Here is a 13,383-nt window from a genome sequence, read left to right as displayed (position 1 = left end):
ATTGTATATAACTACACAACTAAGACAGATCAAGTCAAATGTGTGATGGATTGCTGAACTGAGGGACTTTTGTTGAATGATAAATTAACAATCATGTATGTGTTTCTTTGTTCTTAGAACAAAAAAGTCCAATGCATTTGACATTCTGTTACAAAGAGCCATGGGTCAGCTTACGCTTGGCTTACTGAATAATGTAGTTAGTGCAATATACTCATCTTATCAATGCTTTTTAATGCTTCTTCTAAGGCTACATTCTCTTGCAACACTCTGCATCATTATCACTTGACCCAGTTTCTATGTGTTCTTCAGTTTTTACACTTAGCGCTGTGGTTGTTCTGCATTGGGGTAGTCCTCCCTATTAGAGAACGTTTGCAGATTTTTTCAAGAGGGATACTTTTTCCACAACTTGTTCTCTATGACGTCATTAGATTTTCAGTTTTAACTTTATACATGAATGCCAGAAAAAAAAAACACAAAAACAAATATAGTGAAGAATCATCGTCAGCCAAGGCTGTACCCTTGAAATGGTCAGCTTTTTCAGTCAGACGATAATAGGAGTACAACTGGTGTGTTTGGGTTTACTGAGGGAGGTAAGTCAGCACATACGTCAACCGAACAGATGTTACGTGAGAGAGAAACCCACAGTGTCAGTGAATGCTCCTTGTTTGGTGTCTAAACTATGTGAAGGGTGAGTGTAACATGTGTGAGCCTTGTCCCAACCAGTGCAACCTGAGACTTCAGAGAAGGAGGAAGCAGAAGCAGTTATTCCGGTGGTTTCCCCAACCCCATCCCCACCCCAACCCCCACCCCAGGAAGGTCTGAAACTGGGCATAACCATTTGTGTATATGTGTGTGTGTGTGTGTGTGTGTGTGTGTGTGTGTGTGTGCGCGTGCGTGTGTAAGTGTTTGTGTAGACGCACATTGTCCCTCTCTACACGTGGACTGAACTAGCTGTAGATCAACCTTGGCAAGCTTGGACTTCCTTTTGAGTGACAGAAACACAACATGGCACTAAAACACAACATCTCAATGATGTCACTGGGAGACCCCACCCTGGTGACATTGGAGCTTCTCACAGTATTGGACTCCAGCTCTCTCATTAGCATCACTACAGAAGGAGAAATTTCGCATTACAAAGACAATTTTCTCATTGGTCTCATAGGTCAAAGCCGGAAGTGCCATAATTACTGCTCTGGCTCTGGGAACATCTCTGTCAACCTCTGTTACCATGACAGAAAGACTCCTTCAACACCTGGGGGACAATGTGCTTATCTGTGATTCCACACATTTTCATGACATCACGTGATTCTCATTCATGGCTTGATCACGGTCTGCATCCCTCACAGGCGTCTCCCATGACTGTCATACCGTGTCTCGTACGCCACGTTTCCATGTCGTGTGCACACGTGTGGTCTCACCAGTCATGCTTCCATGTCACAAACACGCGTGGGGGTTTTACACGTCACGTCTTGTGTTTGCTGCCGTTGGTTTGCCGGTGATGGCGTGGGGCTCTGTGACACGTCGGCCAGTGTGTCAATCATACCTTTATTGCAGATAAAGATGATGATGCTGCTGCCAGAACTCCATCACCGCAGCCCCCGTCAGGTTGGTAACCATGTCCATGACCTCCATCTAATCCCTCCTCCACTCAGAGGTTGTCACCCTGGAGAACACTGTGCACTGTGGTTTGGGAGTGTCCCACACTGTAAAAACAATCCAAAGACCCTCAGTCATGACAATGACCAGTATCTCAATTCTCAGAGAGCATTCAGCTTTTAACAATCCTTAAAGGTTTTTTGTTTTACTTTATGAAACAACAATTATACTTTTTTTTTTTTTTTCGAGAAGTCCTCAAAAACATTTCCAATCTTTTTCTTCCTCAAGGACAGGCAGCCTGACAAGAAAAACAAAACAATGATTTTAAAGGGAGGCCAAGAGCTTGGTTTCAGGGTGTTTGCCGCACTGGACAATACAATTAGCTTTTAATCAAATGCTATGTATGCTTATGTGTATTACACACATATGTATAGTACATGCATTTCATATGTGTGATATTTCTGTACACAATGTCAATATCAACCTTTATTCCTACAAGCAAACAGGACCTTTATATGGTGTTAAATTCATATAAAGGTACACATACTAAATCACACTGCTAATATATGTATACATATAGAATGCATACATGGGATGTATGTATAGATGTATGTATATTATACATGTATTTCTGTACTGTTGTAGTTCACCTTGAGGTTTATTTCATATTGTCAATACTTTCATACAACCTCACTGGTGTAACCACAATTGTGATAAAAAGCAATAAGAACAGAAAAAAATTTATGTGATCTCATTTAGTCATTACATTTCAATGGTTGACATCTGTGAAACATATTCATGTGTTTTCCTCTGAAAGCTATTATTACAAACCACCTGCACTAGCTCTACATTTTTATTTTAATGTTTTGTGTTTTTTTCCCTACACGTTCAGTCCACAGGGACACAAAGAGCCAATCTCAAAGATCTGAGGATTTTTACCTGTTCATTCATACTGTGCTTTTCTTCACAGAGGAGGCCAATTCGCTCAAGAAACTGTCTATTGAGCTGCCTAGTAAGGAAGATCTCTGCATTAATCCTATAGTATCAGCTTTGACAAAACTTTTAATGTAGCTACAAATACCTGATCATAGGAAACATTTTCGGAGACATTTATTTTTAGCAGTTTACGTGTGAATTTTGAAGTCAGTGATACTACTACATCTTGAGTATTGGAGATGATTAATAGCAATCATGTTATTATTAACAAAATTATTAAGAAAAGTCTTCAGTTACTTTCCACTGTCTTTTTGAATAGCGTTGTTTCTACTATAAGTTCTACATTTTTATATTTGTGGACACATAAATAACAGACATATATAATGTCTATTTATGTGAATATGTCTGAACTCTGTCTGTAGGAATTCTGACAATGACTCATAAGAGGAGCTCAATCTTGAATTTGAAATGCATTACATGTAACAAGTAATACTTCTTTTGTGCCCCAGAAATGTATTAGTTTGGTCTGATTTTTCCCCCAAGAAACATTAGTCTCATTATTCTAATATTACAAATAAGTCTCAGCAAGTGTCAAACAATGTATTTATGATCCACAGGCACAAATAACACAGATCAACAACGATACAAAAATACAAATATCCCCATGTATCATTGATAATACACCAACATATTTGTTTCAAATACTCCAAAGCTGCGAAGCAGCCTCTTCACTAATGCTTGAAGACTATTAAACGTTTTGCTTTGATAAAACTCTGATTTCGGCATGTAGACTACAAACGCTGTGATTCTAAGAGAAGTTCAGGTTTTCTGGAAAATTGCTCTGACCCACTGGCATATGTATGAATCAGTTTCTTCCAGGCTGTTTGACGACATGCTGCTTGATTTTGCTTCATTTTATGAAATTCTGTAGAACCATTGTATTTGTCAGCATGATAGCATGTTAGCTAATGCATATGCACAGACTGTGCAGTGGTACATAGAACCACATAGAAGTGGTGGCTTCAGAACATTGACATCCAACTGTGCAGCTAAAATGCATATGTTAATGTGAGCCGCAATACTTTTCAATGTGTTTACATTAGAGTTTATAAAATAGTTTAGATGAGTGACTACGCCACCTTTAGGAAGAACTTTTTATTCCACGCAAAACCTCAGTCACTTCCAACTAAAATTAGCTTCCTATCTAGCTAGCTAGCTAAGTAACTAATAATAAAACTGCAGTTAGTTTGTTATGGTTAACTATTTTATTATGTTACTATAATTTGCTGTAGACTAATGAGGAAGCCGATGTAAAAGATCAAATCAATGGCAAGTAAATGATAAAATATTGTTTAGCACCATCAAGACAAAGAGCTAGCAGGATTGCTAAGCTGGATGGAAACAGCCACAAATATAGTACTTCAAGTTTCAGTTTCAGCCAGGAACAACAGACGAAATGCAAATTGCAAAAGATGAACTCAGTCTAATGTGATGTCAATCAGATTTGCTGCCAAATTATGCTACCTGCCCAGCAACACGGGATAATATGGTGCATCCTCAGGAACATAGTAGTCTACTAAGTTAAGATAGCAAATAAAAAACAGGCTTAGGAGTCTAGCTATATCATTATATGAAAGTGAAGAAGCGATTGACAGTGGCTGCATTGGTATCCTTCATGTATAAAAAAAACTACTTTTGATGGTTTTAGTAACAACACAAACAACTTAAGGCATGTCATATAATCAAATACAAAATTATTCCACATTATGACGGAATCTTCAATGATAGTTAGATACCTAGGTAGCAGTTTAGCATGTTGAATGCAGTTTAGAACGTTGATGTTCTAAACTTACAAGTCCATTGCAAATTTTCAAATTAGCAACCAGGCGTACATTAACAAAATTGTATAAATGAACAAATCACAAATAGCCTCAAATAATATTGTTTGTTTTGTGAGACTTGTGATTAGCTACCTTCCAGTGATACAATTTGAATAGAAAGAATAGAAAAACTTTTCCAAATTGAATTTATTAAACTATTTTAGTAGAATGTGCGTTATTGATTGACAGCTTTGTTTATTCAGAGATTATGTCAGAATTCCACAAGGCAGAGCTTGCAGGCAGTTGTCTGTAATTGCATGCTGGTCCTGAGTGTGTAGTTGTGTGCAAAAGGTGTTGCTGTGGACTTTACAGTACTATTTCATATAATATGCTGTAAATTTCTCTCTTCGTTTAGATGATAACGTCCCTGAGTCAGCCATGGGAAGGAAAGACTCAGGTAATATTGTCATAATGATAATCAGGGTTATGCTTCTGATTACTTATCTTAAGTAAGAGCTATCTGCTGGAAAGGACATACCCAGGGTCAGTAACCCTCTTTTCATCTTCCCAGCACAGCTAGTCCAATGGAACATGCCGGAATGGTTCTAACACATCCGGGTTCATTGAGCTAGAATGGTCATTCTCAATGAAAAAGAACAGTTTCCAAAAACGTCATAGTCCAGTCTCTCTATCTGTCGCTTGTAGGAAGCTATGATGCTTTTGGAAACGATAGACCTTGGTCTCAATTCAGTCATGAGTGCAATTCATTTTGTTGTTAACATTGAGTAGCAGCAAGTGTTTCCTTTGTGCCTTACACAATATTTTTGCGAATGTCATTGACCACAAGAGTTAAAACATTGTGTAAAAAGCAAAAAAAAGGCATTTGCTGTTATTCAGTTAAAGACAAAGTGCCTTGTGGGTAATCTGAATATAGACCCTAGTCTCTGTAGAGCTGTGCTTTTTCATATGAGAAGGGAAAATGAAAGAAGTGAACAGTAAAACATAACCCATACCAGATTAGTGTTGGACCTCACAGATAAGGCCTGAGAGTGGAGTCTGTAAGGGTAGTACTGAGAGGGAGGGAGAGAGTGGAGAGGAAAGTCCCAATGAAATGCTTGATGCAGGTGAAGTCTTTTTCCAGATATGCAACAAAGAAATGGATGCTTATTTCTCTCACACCAGGAAGAGGTCTTGAACAAATGCAACAGGAAGGATCAAAGACGATTTTCTAAACTTTTTTGAGGAGGATAATCTGTATGTTTAATGTATACAATATATGTAATACACGCCATGAAACCATCATAATTTCCTCTAATGAAATGAGTGAAGTGTGTTAGAGGTGGATTTTAACCTCAGATTTTGTGTTTGTGATGTCTCTATGTTGTGAATTTTCAACAGGATGGGGCTGATATGGCATCTCTGTTTCTTCTCAGTTTCACTCTTTGCTTTTTCCACTTTTTCATGGTAGGAAGTGGAATAATTTCAGCCATAGGTGGGGTGAGGGTGAGGGAAGAGAGAGGTTGTGTGCTTCCTTCTCCTGGGTGAGGTTTGTGGTCTCTGGGTAATGTGGTGTGTGTGTATGCCTGTCTCTCCCGAATGAGCAGTCTGGTCCCTGGGAGAAGGGCAGCCTCCAGAGGAACTGGAAAAACCACCAGAGACCAACACCCAGCTCTCAACTCTCCTCATTGAGAAACCCCAGAGTGGCTCCATTTCCGTGGGTGAGTCCCTCTACAACAGAGTTTACCTGAGAGGTTAATCTAATGAGAGTTAGTGTGAAGGGATACTCTAGAACAGTGTTTCTCAATCCTACTCCTGGCAGCCCACTGTCCTGCATATCTTCTGTCTATCCTTGCTCTACCTACCTGACTGAACCCATCAGTGGCACTTTTGATTAGCTGAGCACACCTGATTTAATCAAGCAGCAAGGATAGATAGAAGATACGCAGGACAGTGGGCCGCCAGGAGAGGTTTGAGAAGCGATGCTCTAGAAAATGAACCTGGGAAGAGTTTATCTCTAGAGAGAAAATACAGGTATAATTAATCTAGGACCACATTATCAAGGCAAGCAAGGGTTCATTTGGGCAGTGGAAGAGGTAATCTGGGAAGAGTTCATATGGGTACAGTTCATTTGGACAGAGTTAGTCTTGGAAGTCTCTCCGCTCTTTGAAGGAGCTAATTTGAGTGCCAAAGCTTTTTGCCCCAAGAGGAAAATTCCATGACTTCCTCAACAAACAGATACCCCTTGGATAGGCAGAGATCATGTTCCTGTCACTTCTGAAAAAAATGAGATCTTAGAGCATTTGTTCTGATGTGGGACAGGTGATTGCACTTATGCTTGCTTCAGTCATTGGCGCCGATGTCAGGCAGTGATGCATGACTTTATATGTTTGCAAGGTGGAGACATCACCTTTGTTGCCAAAGTGGAGGCAAAAGACCTGTTGCGCAAGCCCACCATCAAATGGTTCAAAGGGAAGTGGATGGACCTGGCCAGCAAGACAGGAAAGCACCTACAGCTGAAAGAGACCTTTGACCGTTTCACCAAGGTTAGGCCAACCAAGTCTTCCAATGTTTCACTCATTCCCCCTAGCATGTTACGTACATCTATAGCACCACTGTATAATCCCAACCGCACTCCCATAGAAAAACTGCACATTTAGTTATTTGGCAGATACTCTCCAGTTAAACTGAAATGAAAAGTACAGGAGTGCATTTTATTTGGCCACACCAATAACAGTATAGCACAACAGTACAACAGAACAGAAAACTATTGATAGATAATTGAATATGTCACACAGTGCTACAATACTGAATACAGACCCTGTGCTACCATAATTGAAAGTATTAAAACTAGTGTCAAAGTGAGCATGTCTTGATTCTTATATTATACTGGATTAGGTGTTGGGTGCTGGGAAAGCCCATCACAGGACGAAAACTTGACTCTGAAGTGGCAAAACTAAATACTCTCCTGAACTCAGTACAGTGTCTTTAGGTACAAGTGTCATCATCATTGTCCCCACTGTTATCTTTGTCACACGAATGATATCTGTCTCTGTCATTGAGAGGTGCAATAAAGTTAACGCTTACTAGCTATTTTAAGAAAGAGCTGCTGTTAATTCAGAGACCTTCATAGCCTTTGTATTGATGTGTGGTAAGAAGGAGTGCGTGTGCAGGAAGTTGTAAACTTCTGCAACATTAATTATTTGCTACATGGACATCTGCAGTCTCAAAAACAGTGAAAGACCATATATCTAGTGCAGTATTTCTAAGAAAAATGAATTGAATTCGATCACAATCTATTCTTGACAAGAGCTGACTTTCAAAGTATTTTGGCCTGTAGCCAAAAATCAATCCCACAATCAATCTCACAATCACTTCTTGTGGGATTCTTCAGGCTATTATACTCTGTACATTTGTTCCCTTCTGTCCTGTTGATGTACCAGTTCCTTCCTATTCTGCTGATACTGTACCTGATAATCACCTGCAGGTTCATACATTTGAGATGCACATCATGAAGGCCAAAGAGAACTACGCTGGGAATTACAGATGTGAGGTCACCTACAAGGACAAATTTGACAGCTGTTCCTTTGATTTAGAAGTTATAGGTGTGTTCTGTTTTACTGTCCACAGTATCATTGCAATTGCATAGTAAACATTAAGTTCCACCACATAGGGTGATGATAGGCACATTGACATAATGAATACCTGTATTAATGTCTTTCAGAGGTTCCTGAAGTTGCTCCAAGTATTGACATACGATCAGCTTTCAAAAGGAGGTAACAGAATGCACATCAGCTATCTCTGCATCATTTTCAGACATATAATAAACATTCAAGAAGCTGAAGTCCATCAAATGAGGGGCAGTCCTTTCCGATACTTAAAACACATACATTAAAAATTGTGTTTGATTGCATTTGATAGAATTCTGCACAAGTCTGTCTACATAAACAAAGCAGCATTCCCCTTGTATGCCACTGGTAGGAACCATTTACTGTTACATTATGTTGTGAGTCATGTTTTTGAATGTATTTTTGAAAAGATAAAACTTTAATATTCTTATAGCAATTCATGTCTCTAAAGAAAACCAAATGAGAACAATAAACATTAAGCTGTAATTTTTCTGATCTCTGTAATTGAGTGCACTCTGATTTTCTACATTATGAAGTGCACAAAATTAATCTGTTCTTGGAAATAATGTCTCTCATAAAAGTTTACTCAAGTGCGGTTGAGGAAAGAAGTGACGTCATGGTTGAGTATGGAGAAACATGCAAACCATGACACTTTTCACAGAAGACTTACAGCAAACCAGTGTGCGAACATGGTTTGACAAACTACCAAATTTAATGTGAACATGTACAGGGAAAAACCTTCATAAGGGATATTAACAAACCAACCAACCAACCCCAAGGTGTTGAAATATGGCCAACGCTTTGCATTTAGAACCTGTCTCTCAACAATGTGTCTGAAAACAACGCAAACATCCCAGCTCCTACATAACATTCTCGCAACGTTGCTGTAACATTGTAGCTGTGCTGTGATGTTACTGCAGTGTGGCTGAGTATTGATATGTTTCAGCTGGGGTCACTCTCAGTCCCGCTTACACAAACCAGTTTGTTCAGAGCCTGCTTTTACAGAAACAAAGCAAACGGTTTTTGTGTAAGCACCAATCATGCCTTAGTCTGGACCTAATGCATCGATTGCCGTCAGTGCTCAAGTTTTGCGTTGTTCTTTTAGCATTGTTATTGTAGTGCCTGTTACTGTGTCTGCTGTCATTAAATGTCTATTAATCTTTTCTTGTTAACAACAGCAGTGAAGGTCAAGACGATGCAGGAGAGCTTGACTTTAGTGGGCTTCTTAAACATAGGTGAGAATAAGATTCCGCCCCTTAGTGGACGGAGGCTTTTGATCCTTTTTTTTTTTTTTTTTGCACTGAAACCCTGGTCTGGGTCTGATTATTCTTTTTTTTCCCTCTTCTATAACCTGGAATGTTTGCAGCAAGTCACCATGATTGAATCTTTTGTTCTTCCAAATTTGCTTTGTTTTCCTATTGATGAATATGAAGTGCAATGTAGTTGAAAATAACTTAATAGTTGTATACCTTAAGTACATTAAGATTAACTACAAAGTACTATTAAATATATGTGTACCTCTACTGTTTAGCTCTTATTATAAAAGACTGAAAGATTAACAACCCTCTATGAGATTAATATGAAATGTATTAATTCATTTTTAGGTGCACACATTTAAAATTATTTTCATTTTTTCTATTTTCATATTTGATTTTCTATTCGGGGGAATGATATTCCACCGTAGCCTGCATTGATGTTCTGCAATACAGAGGGATAATGGTCTAGATTTGGTCTAATTGCAGTGTGACTTATTCTGAAATTTGAATAAAGATACTAAGCAGTTTATTTTCTTCTTTGCTTATGAAACATGTTTCATTAGTTAAACAGTAGTTCTTGCTTATGGTCTTTATTCAAAGTGATGGACAACTGTGGTATTGTGATTTGACCGAATCCAGGTCAGTGACATTGTCCACTCAAGAAAAATTACACATTTATTTGGGCTTGTCTCTTCTTTTTTCCTATGCATTCAGAATGAACAGGTTAGTAAAGTGAATAAGTAATTAAAAGATTAGACGTTACTATGGGTAAGTACCATAATCCTGTAGTCTCACCAGCATGGACTGTAGATATAGGAACTGGACAAAGCAAGAGTGTTGGCCTACAGTAGTCTGGTAACACTTCATTGAAAGGCGACATTTATAAATGCTCTATTAACGGCCAGCAATGATGGAAACAGGCTTTGGTTTTTGAAAATATATGGGGATTACTTATCTCCCACTCCAATTCAATTACATTTATACTGTAAACAGCTGTCTCAGAATCCTTTGTAATCTGTTAATAAACCATTTATAAATGATGCTGTAAAATAGTGTTACCACTACATTGTCATTATATTTGAAACTCTGGAAAAAAAAACTTATATGAATATTTATTTTAGTGTTCTTTGATTTAATTTTGACAGCAACATTTGACATTTTTAATCCTTGCCTGAAAATAAACGGAAATGGAACCAAGATTAAAATGGAATATTTCATGCTGTTTGCCTCAAAGCTTTCAGACATTGGGAAATGTCTCAGAAAGAAAGGGCTGGTTGAATGATATTCATATCGCTGACTAAAGGACCTTTTAACACCTATTTTAACATTGTTTACTAATGTAGAACTAACACTTCAGCTCCCAGCTCTGAGCTGGCCTCTTCCTGTGAGGCTCCAACTGGCCTTAGGGGACCCTTTGGCTCTAACATTGGCTGAGAGAATATGAAATGGTAAATTTGTGGAATACAAAGGGATGGGCAAAACCCAGCAGTACTTTATCTCTGTATATAGTAAGGACAGTTGGGAGATCGTTCATGTATCTCCCATACTGATCTTATATGTGCACATCCTGGTTGTGTCAGGCCTCTCTCCCCTGTACCACTACATCATGTCTGCATGCCTTGCAAGCTTTGATACATGAACCTACGGAATGAAAATTTTCATCATTACAAACCAAAGCTACTTCCATTTTATGCAACAAGACTGCAACCCTTTCTCCCACAAAGAACAACACCACCTGACTAAACCCTCACACTGCTCTAGAAATCCCAAAAACACCATTTGACACCATTTGACAACACACCCCTCCTGCCCCCCCCCCCGCCCTCTGCCCCCCCCCCCCCCCCCAAACCTCAGCAACATCCCCAAAAATGTAAATGTCCTCTGACCCCTCTGAAAGGATACTTGAGCATACTCATAAACCCTTCCCTGGCAGAATGGTCACATGGTTACACCTGAGATCAGGTAGAGTACAGTCAATGCCCATCCCTTTGCGCTACATGTCCTGAGGAACTCCAGAAAGAGCGTGACCGCAGAATCCTCTATCTCTCAAAGCATCAGTCACTCACCACTGTTCCTCACAAAGAATTGGTCACAGAAATCTCCAGAAACCTGTTCAGCCCGGAGAATGGCCGACTTGCCCCCACCAGAGTGCAGCGTGTCCCCATTGCCTCTTCCTTGAAGTGTAGTTCCTCAGAACATGTGGTGAGCCCCAGGCTGCGAGCTCCACCCTAATGCCCCGACCCTGGTCTCTGGTGCCCAGGGAGCCGAAGCAGGAGGAGGTCCCGGAGATAGACGTGTGGGAGATCCTGAGGAACGCCAAGCCAGATGAGTACGAGAGGATTGCCTTCATGTATGGAATCACTGACCTGAGGGGTCTGTTGCGGAGACTGAAGAGGACTAAGAAGGAGGAGAAGAAGAGTGAAGGTACGGATATGTTTCTGCCTCAGCTCTCAGCTGGAGGCCTTCAATGAACCAGTAACACCTGAAAGCAAATTACGTGGAAATGTTACTGTACTGCAATAATACAGAATTGAAAAGTTGCATGGAAATTGGAAAAAAGGGCAACACTCTGTAATCGATTCTGCCAACTGGACACATTACAGAACCAAAACACCACCAGTTTTAAATATTGCCAAAATGAAATTGTAATAATTGTAAAAACATTACAGAAGAAACATCTCACCAAACTAAAACATTAATAGACAGAAATACTCCAAGAGGCGATAACACAGAGAAAAAAATCCCAAACTGCAATGTTGCCAATGCTAAAGAAGTGCTTGCTTTATATTCCCAGCACTTAAATCAGTCTGTTTTTCTGAGATCGTTAACCCAAACTACTGTAGATAGAATACAGCTGATAGATAGAATAGAATAGAAACATTATATCTGATAAATTACACTTACACCTTGAAAAGGTGAACTAAGGCAGTATAATGATCTTTTTTTTACAGAACAGACTTAGATGCCCTTGATCAATGTATGTTTATTTTGAAGCTTTTGCCAAGAAACTGGAGCCAGCTTACCAGGTGGACAAGGGTGGGAAGATCCGATTTGTGGTAGACCTGGCCGATCCCACCGTGGATCTGAAGTGGTACAAGAATGGCCAGGAGATCCGGCCCACGCCTAAGTATGCTAGACTACTCTTTTTATGTGTCTGTGTACCAGGTTTATTATGCTTTCCAACTTTATTGTTGACTTTGCCTTCACCCTCCAGCTTCTCACAAATGAAAACCATTTTCTGTCGGAGGGGGGATCCTCCTAAAAAATGTGTTTCATTTGCGGCTTGATCATTTGTGCTGGGCTTCCGGTGTTTGGTGGGATTTTTCCTCTGTCCTTTGCTGCTCTTCAACACCCAAGAAAGCAATGGTTCATAAGTGACTTTCTCTAGTGGAATGTCAACGTTGGTCACGTCTGTGAGTTTCTGCCGGTTTAAACAGAGCCTCACTGCAAACACATTGTGGACAGATTATATTAAAAACTTACAATATTCTCCCGCACACAACCATATTCGTACATACGTAAGGCCTCTTGCCCTTTTGTCTTTTCATGCTGTGTTGTGAGCTGTGCCCAAGCTCAGAGAGTTGGTGCCAGTGCATTATAGAACCATTCCCATAACCTTCCATTGTCAGAACAGACCTCAGTCTGACAGGCCTGATCAAAACCACAAAAAGGGTAAAAGAAAAGGCCTTTATATGCAAATTTTCCACTCTGAAAGTTTACGTCCATACCCAGTGAATGTTCTCTTTCTGTTAAGCCCTGTAGTGACACTGACATTCACTAGATTCCTACTTCTGTTTCACGATACATATGGATACACGTGGTCCTGCAACTCCTATTAGTGGACTGATGTCACATCCAGGGGGGTCGCTGTGACATATCCAGCTGCTACCAGCCTCAGCCCCATCACCCATCCTAGCTTGAAAATGGCTCCCATTGAATTTGACACGGTGAGAGACACGGTGCTGGTTTAGCCCAGTTTATTGTGAACCATTGGCAGTCAATTGACAGCTAGCACGTAACTTTCTCCCAACATTGCTGTGACATGGTTAAGGTGCCAAGGCATTACAGCAACGCTGTGAGTGCTGTCTGTGTTGGCTGGGTAGTTGTGTTGATCCTGAGCTACATTTGGGTAGAAATGTAGTGTATGTG

The 13,383-nt window shown here is 39.8% G+C and overlaps 1 protein-coding gene across 7 annotated transcripts in view; it reads left to right on the top strand.

Moving 5' to 3' along the window:
* The window catches only part of LOC118770162 (myosin-binding protein C, slow-type-like), a 39,001-nt gene that overhangs the window by 8,526 nt on the left and 17,092 nt on the right, over nucleotides 1-13,383 (top strand). For 4 of the 7 annotated variants that reach the window (XM_036517650.1, XM_036517649.1, XM_036517645.1 and 1 more), the window contains 11 exons: nucleotides 1,555-1,605; nucleotides 2,567-2,608; nucleotides 4,768-4,809; nucleotides 5,957-6,070; nucleotides 6,747-6,895; nucleotides 7,837-7,954; nucleotides 8,074-8,125; nucleotides 9,157-9,213; nucleotides 9,949-9,957; nucleotides 11,495-11,658; nucleotides 12,229-12,361. In XM_036517650.1, coding sequence (XP_036373543.1) covers nucleotides 1,555-1,605; nucleotides 2,567-2,608; nucleotides 4,768-4,809; nucleotides 5,957-6,070; nucleotides 6,747-6,895; nucleotides 7,837-7,954; nucleotides 8,074-8,125; nucleotides 9,157-9,213; nucleotides 9,949-9,957; nucleotides 11,495-11,658; nucleotides 12,229-12,361 — 931 coding nt within the window. The remainder of the gene's footprint in view (nucleotides 1-1,554; nucleotides 1,606-2,566; nucleotides 2,609-4,767; nucleotides 4,810-5,956; nucleotides 6,071-6,746; nucleotides 6,896-7,836; nucleotides 7,955-8,073; nucleotides 8,126-9,156; nucleotides 9,214-9,948; nucleotides 9,958-11,494; nucleotides 11,659-12,228; nucleotides 12,362-13,383) is intronic. The other 3 variants (XM_036517651.1, XM_036517646.1, XM_036517647.1) reach the window with 3 other exon arrangements.

Source organism: Megalops cyprinoides, chromosome 23 (genome assembly GCF_013368585.1).
Source record: "Megalops cyprinoides isolate fMegCyp1 chromosome 23, fMegCyp1.pri, whole genome shotgun sequence".
Lineage (NCBI taxonomy): Eukaryota > Metazoa > Chordata > Actinopteri > Elopiformes > Megalopidae > Megalops > Megalops cyprinoides.
The sequence above is the reverse complement of the archived record's forward strand: the minus strand, read 5'-3'. Positions and strand labels throughout refer to the sequence as shown.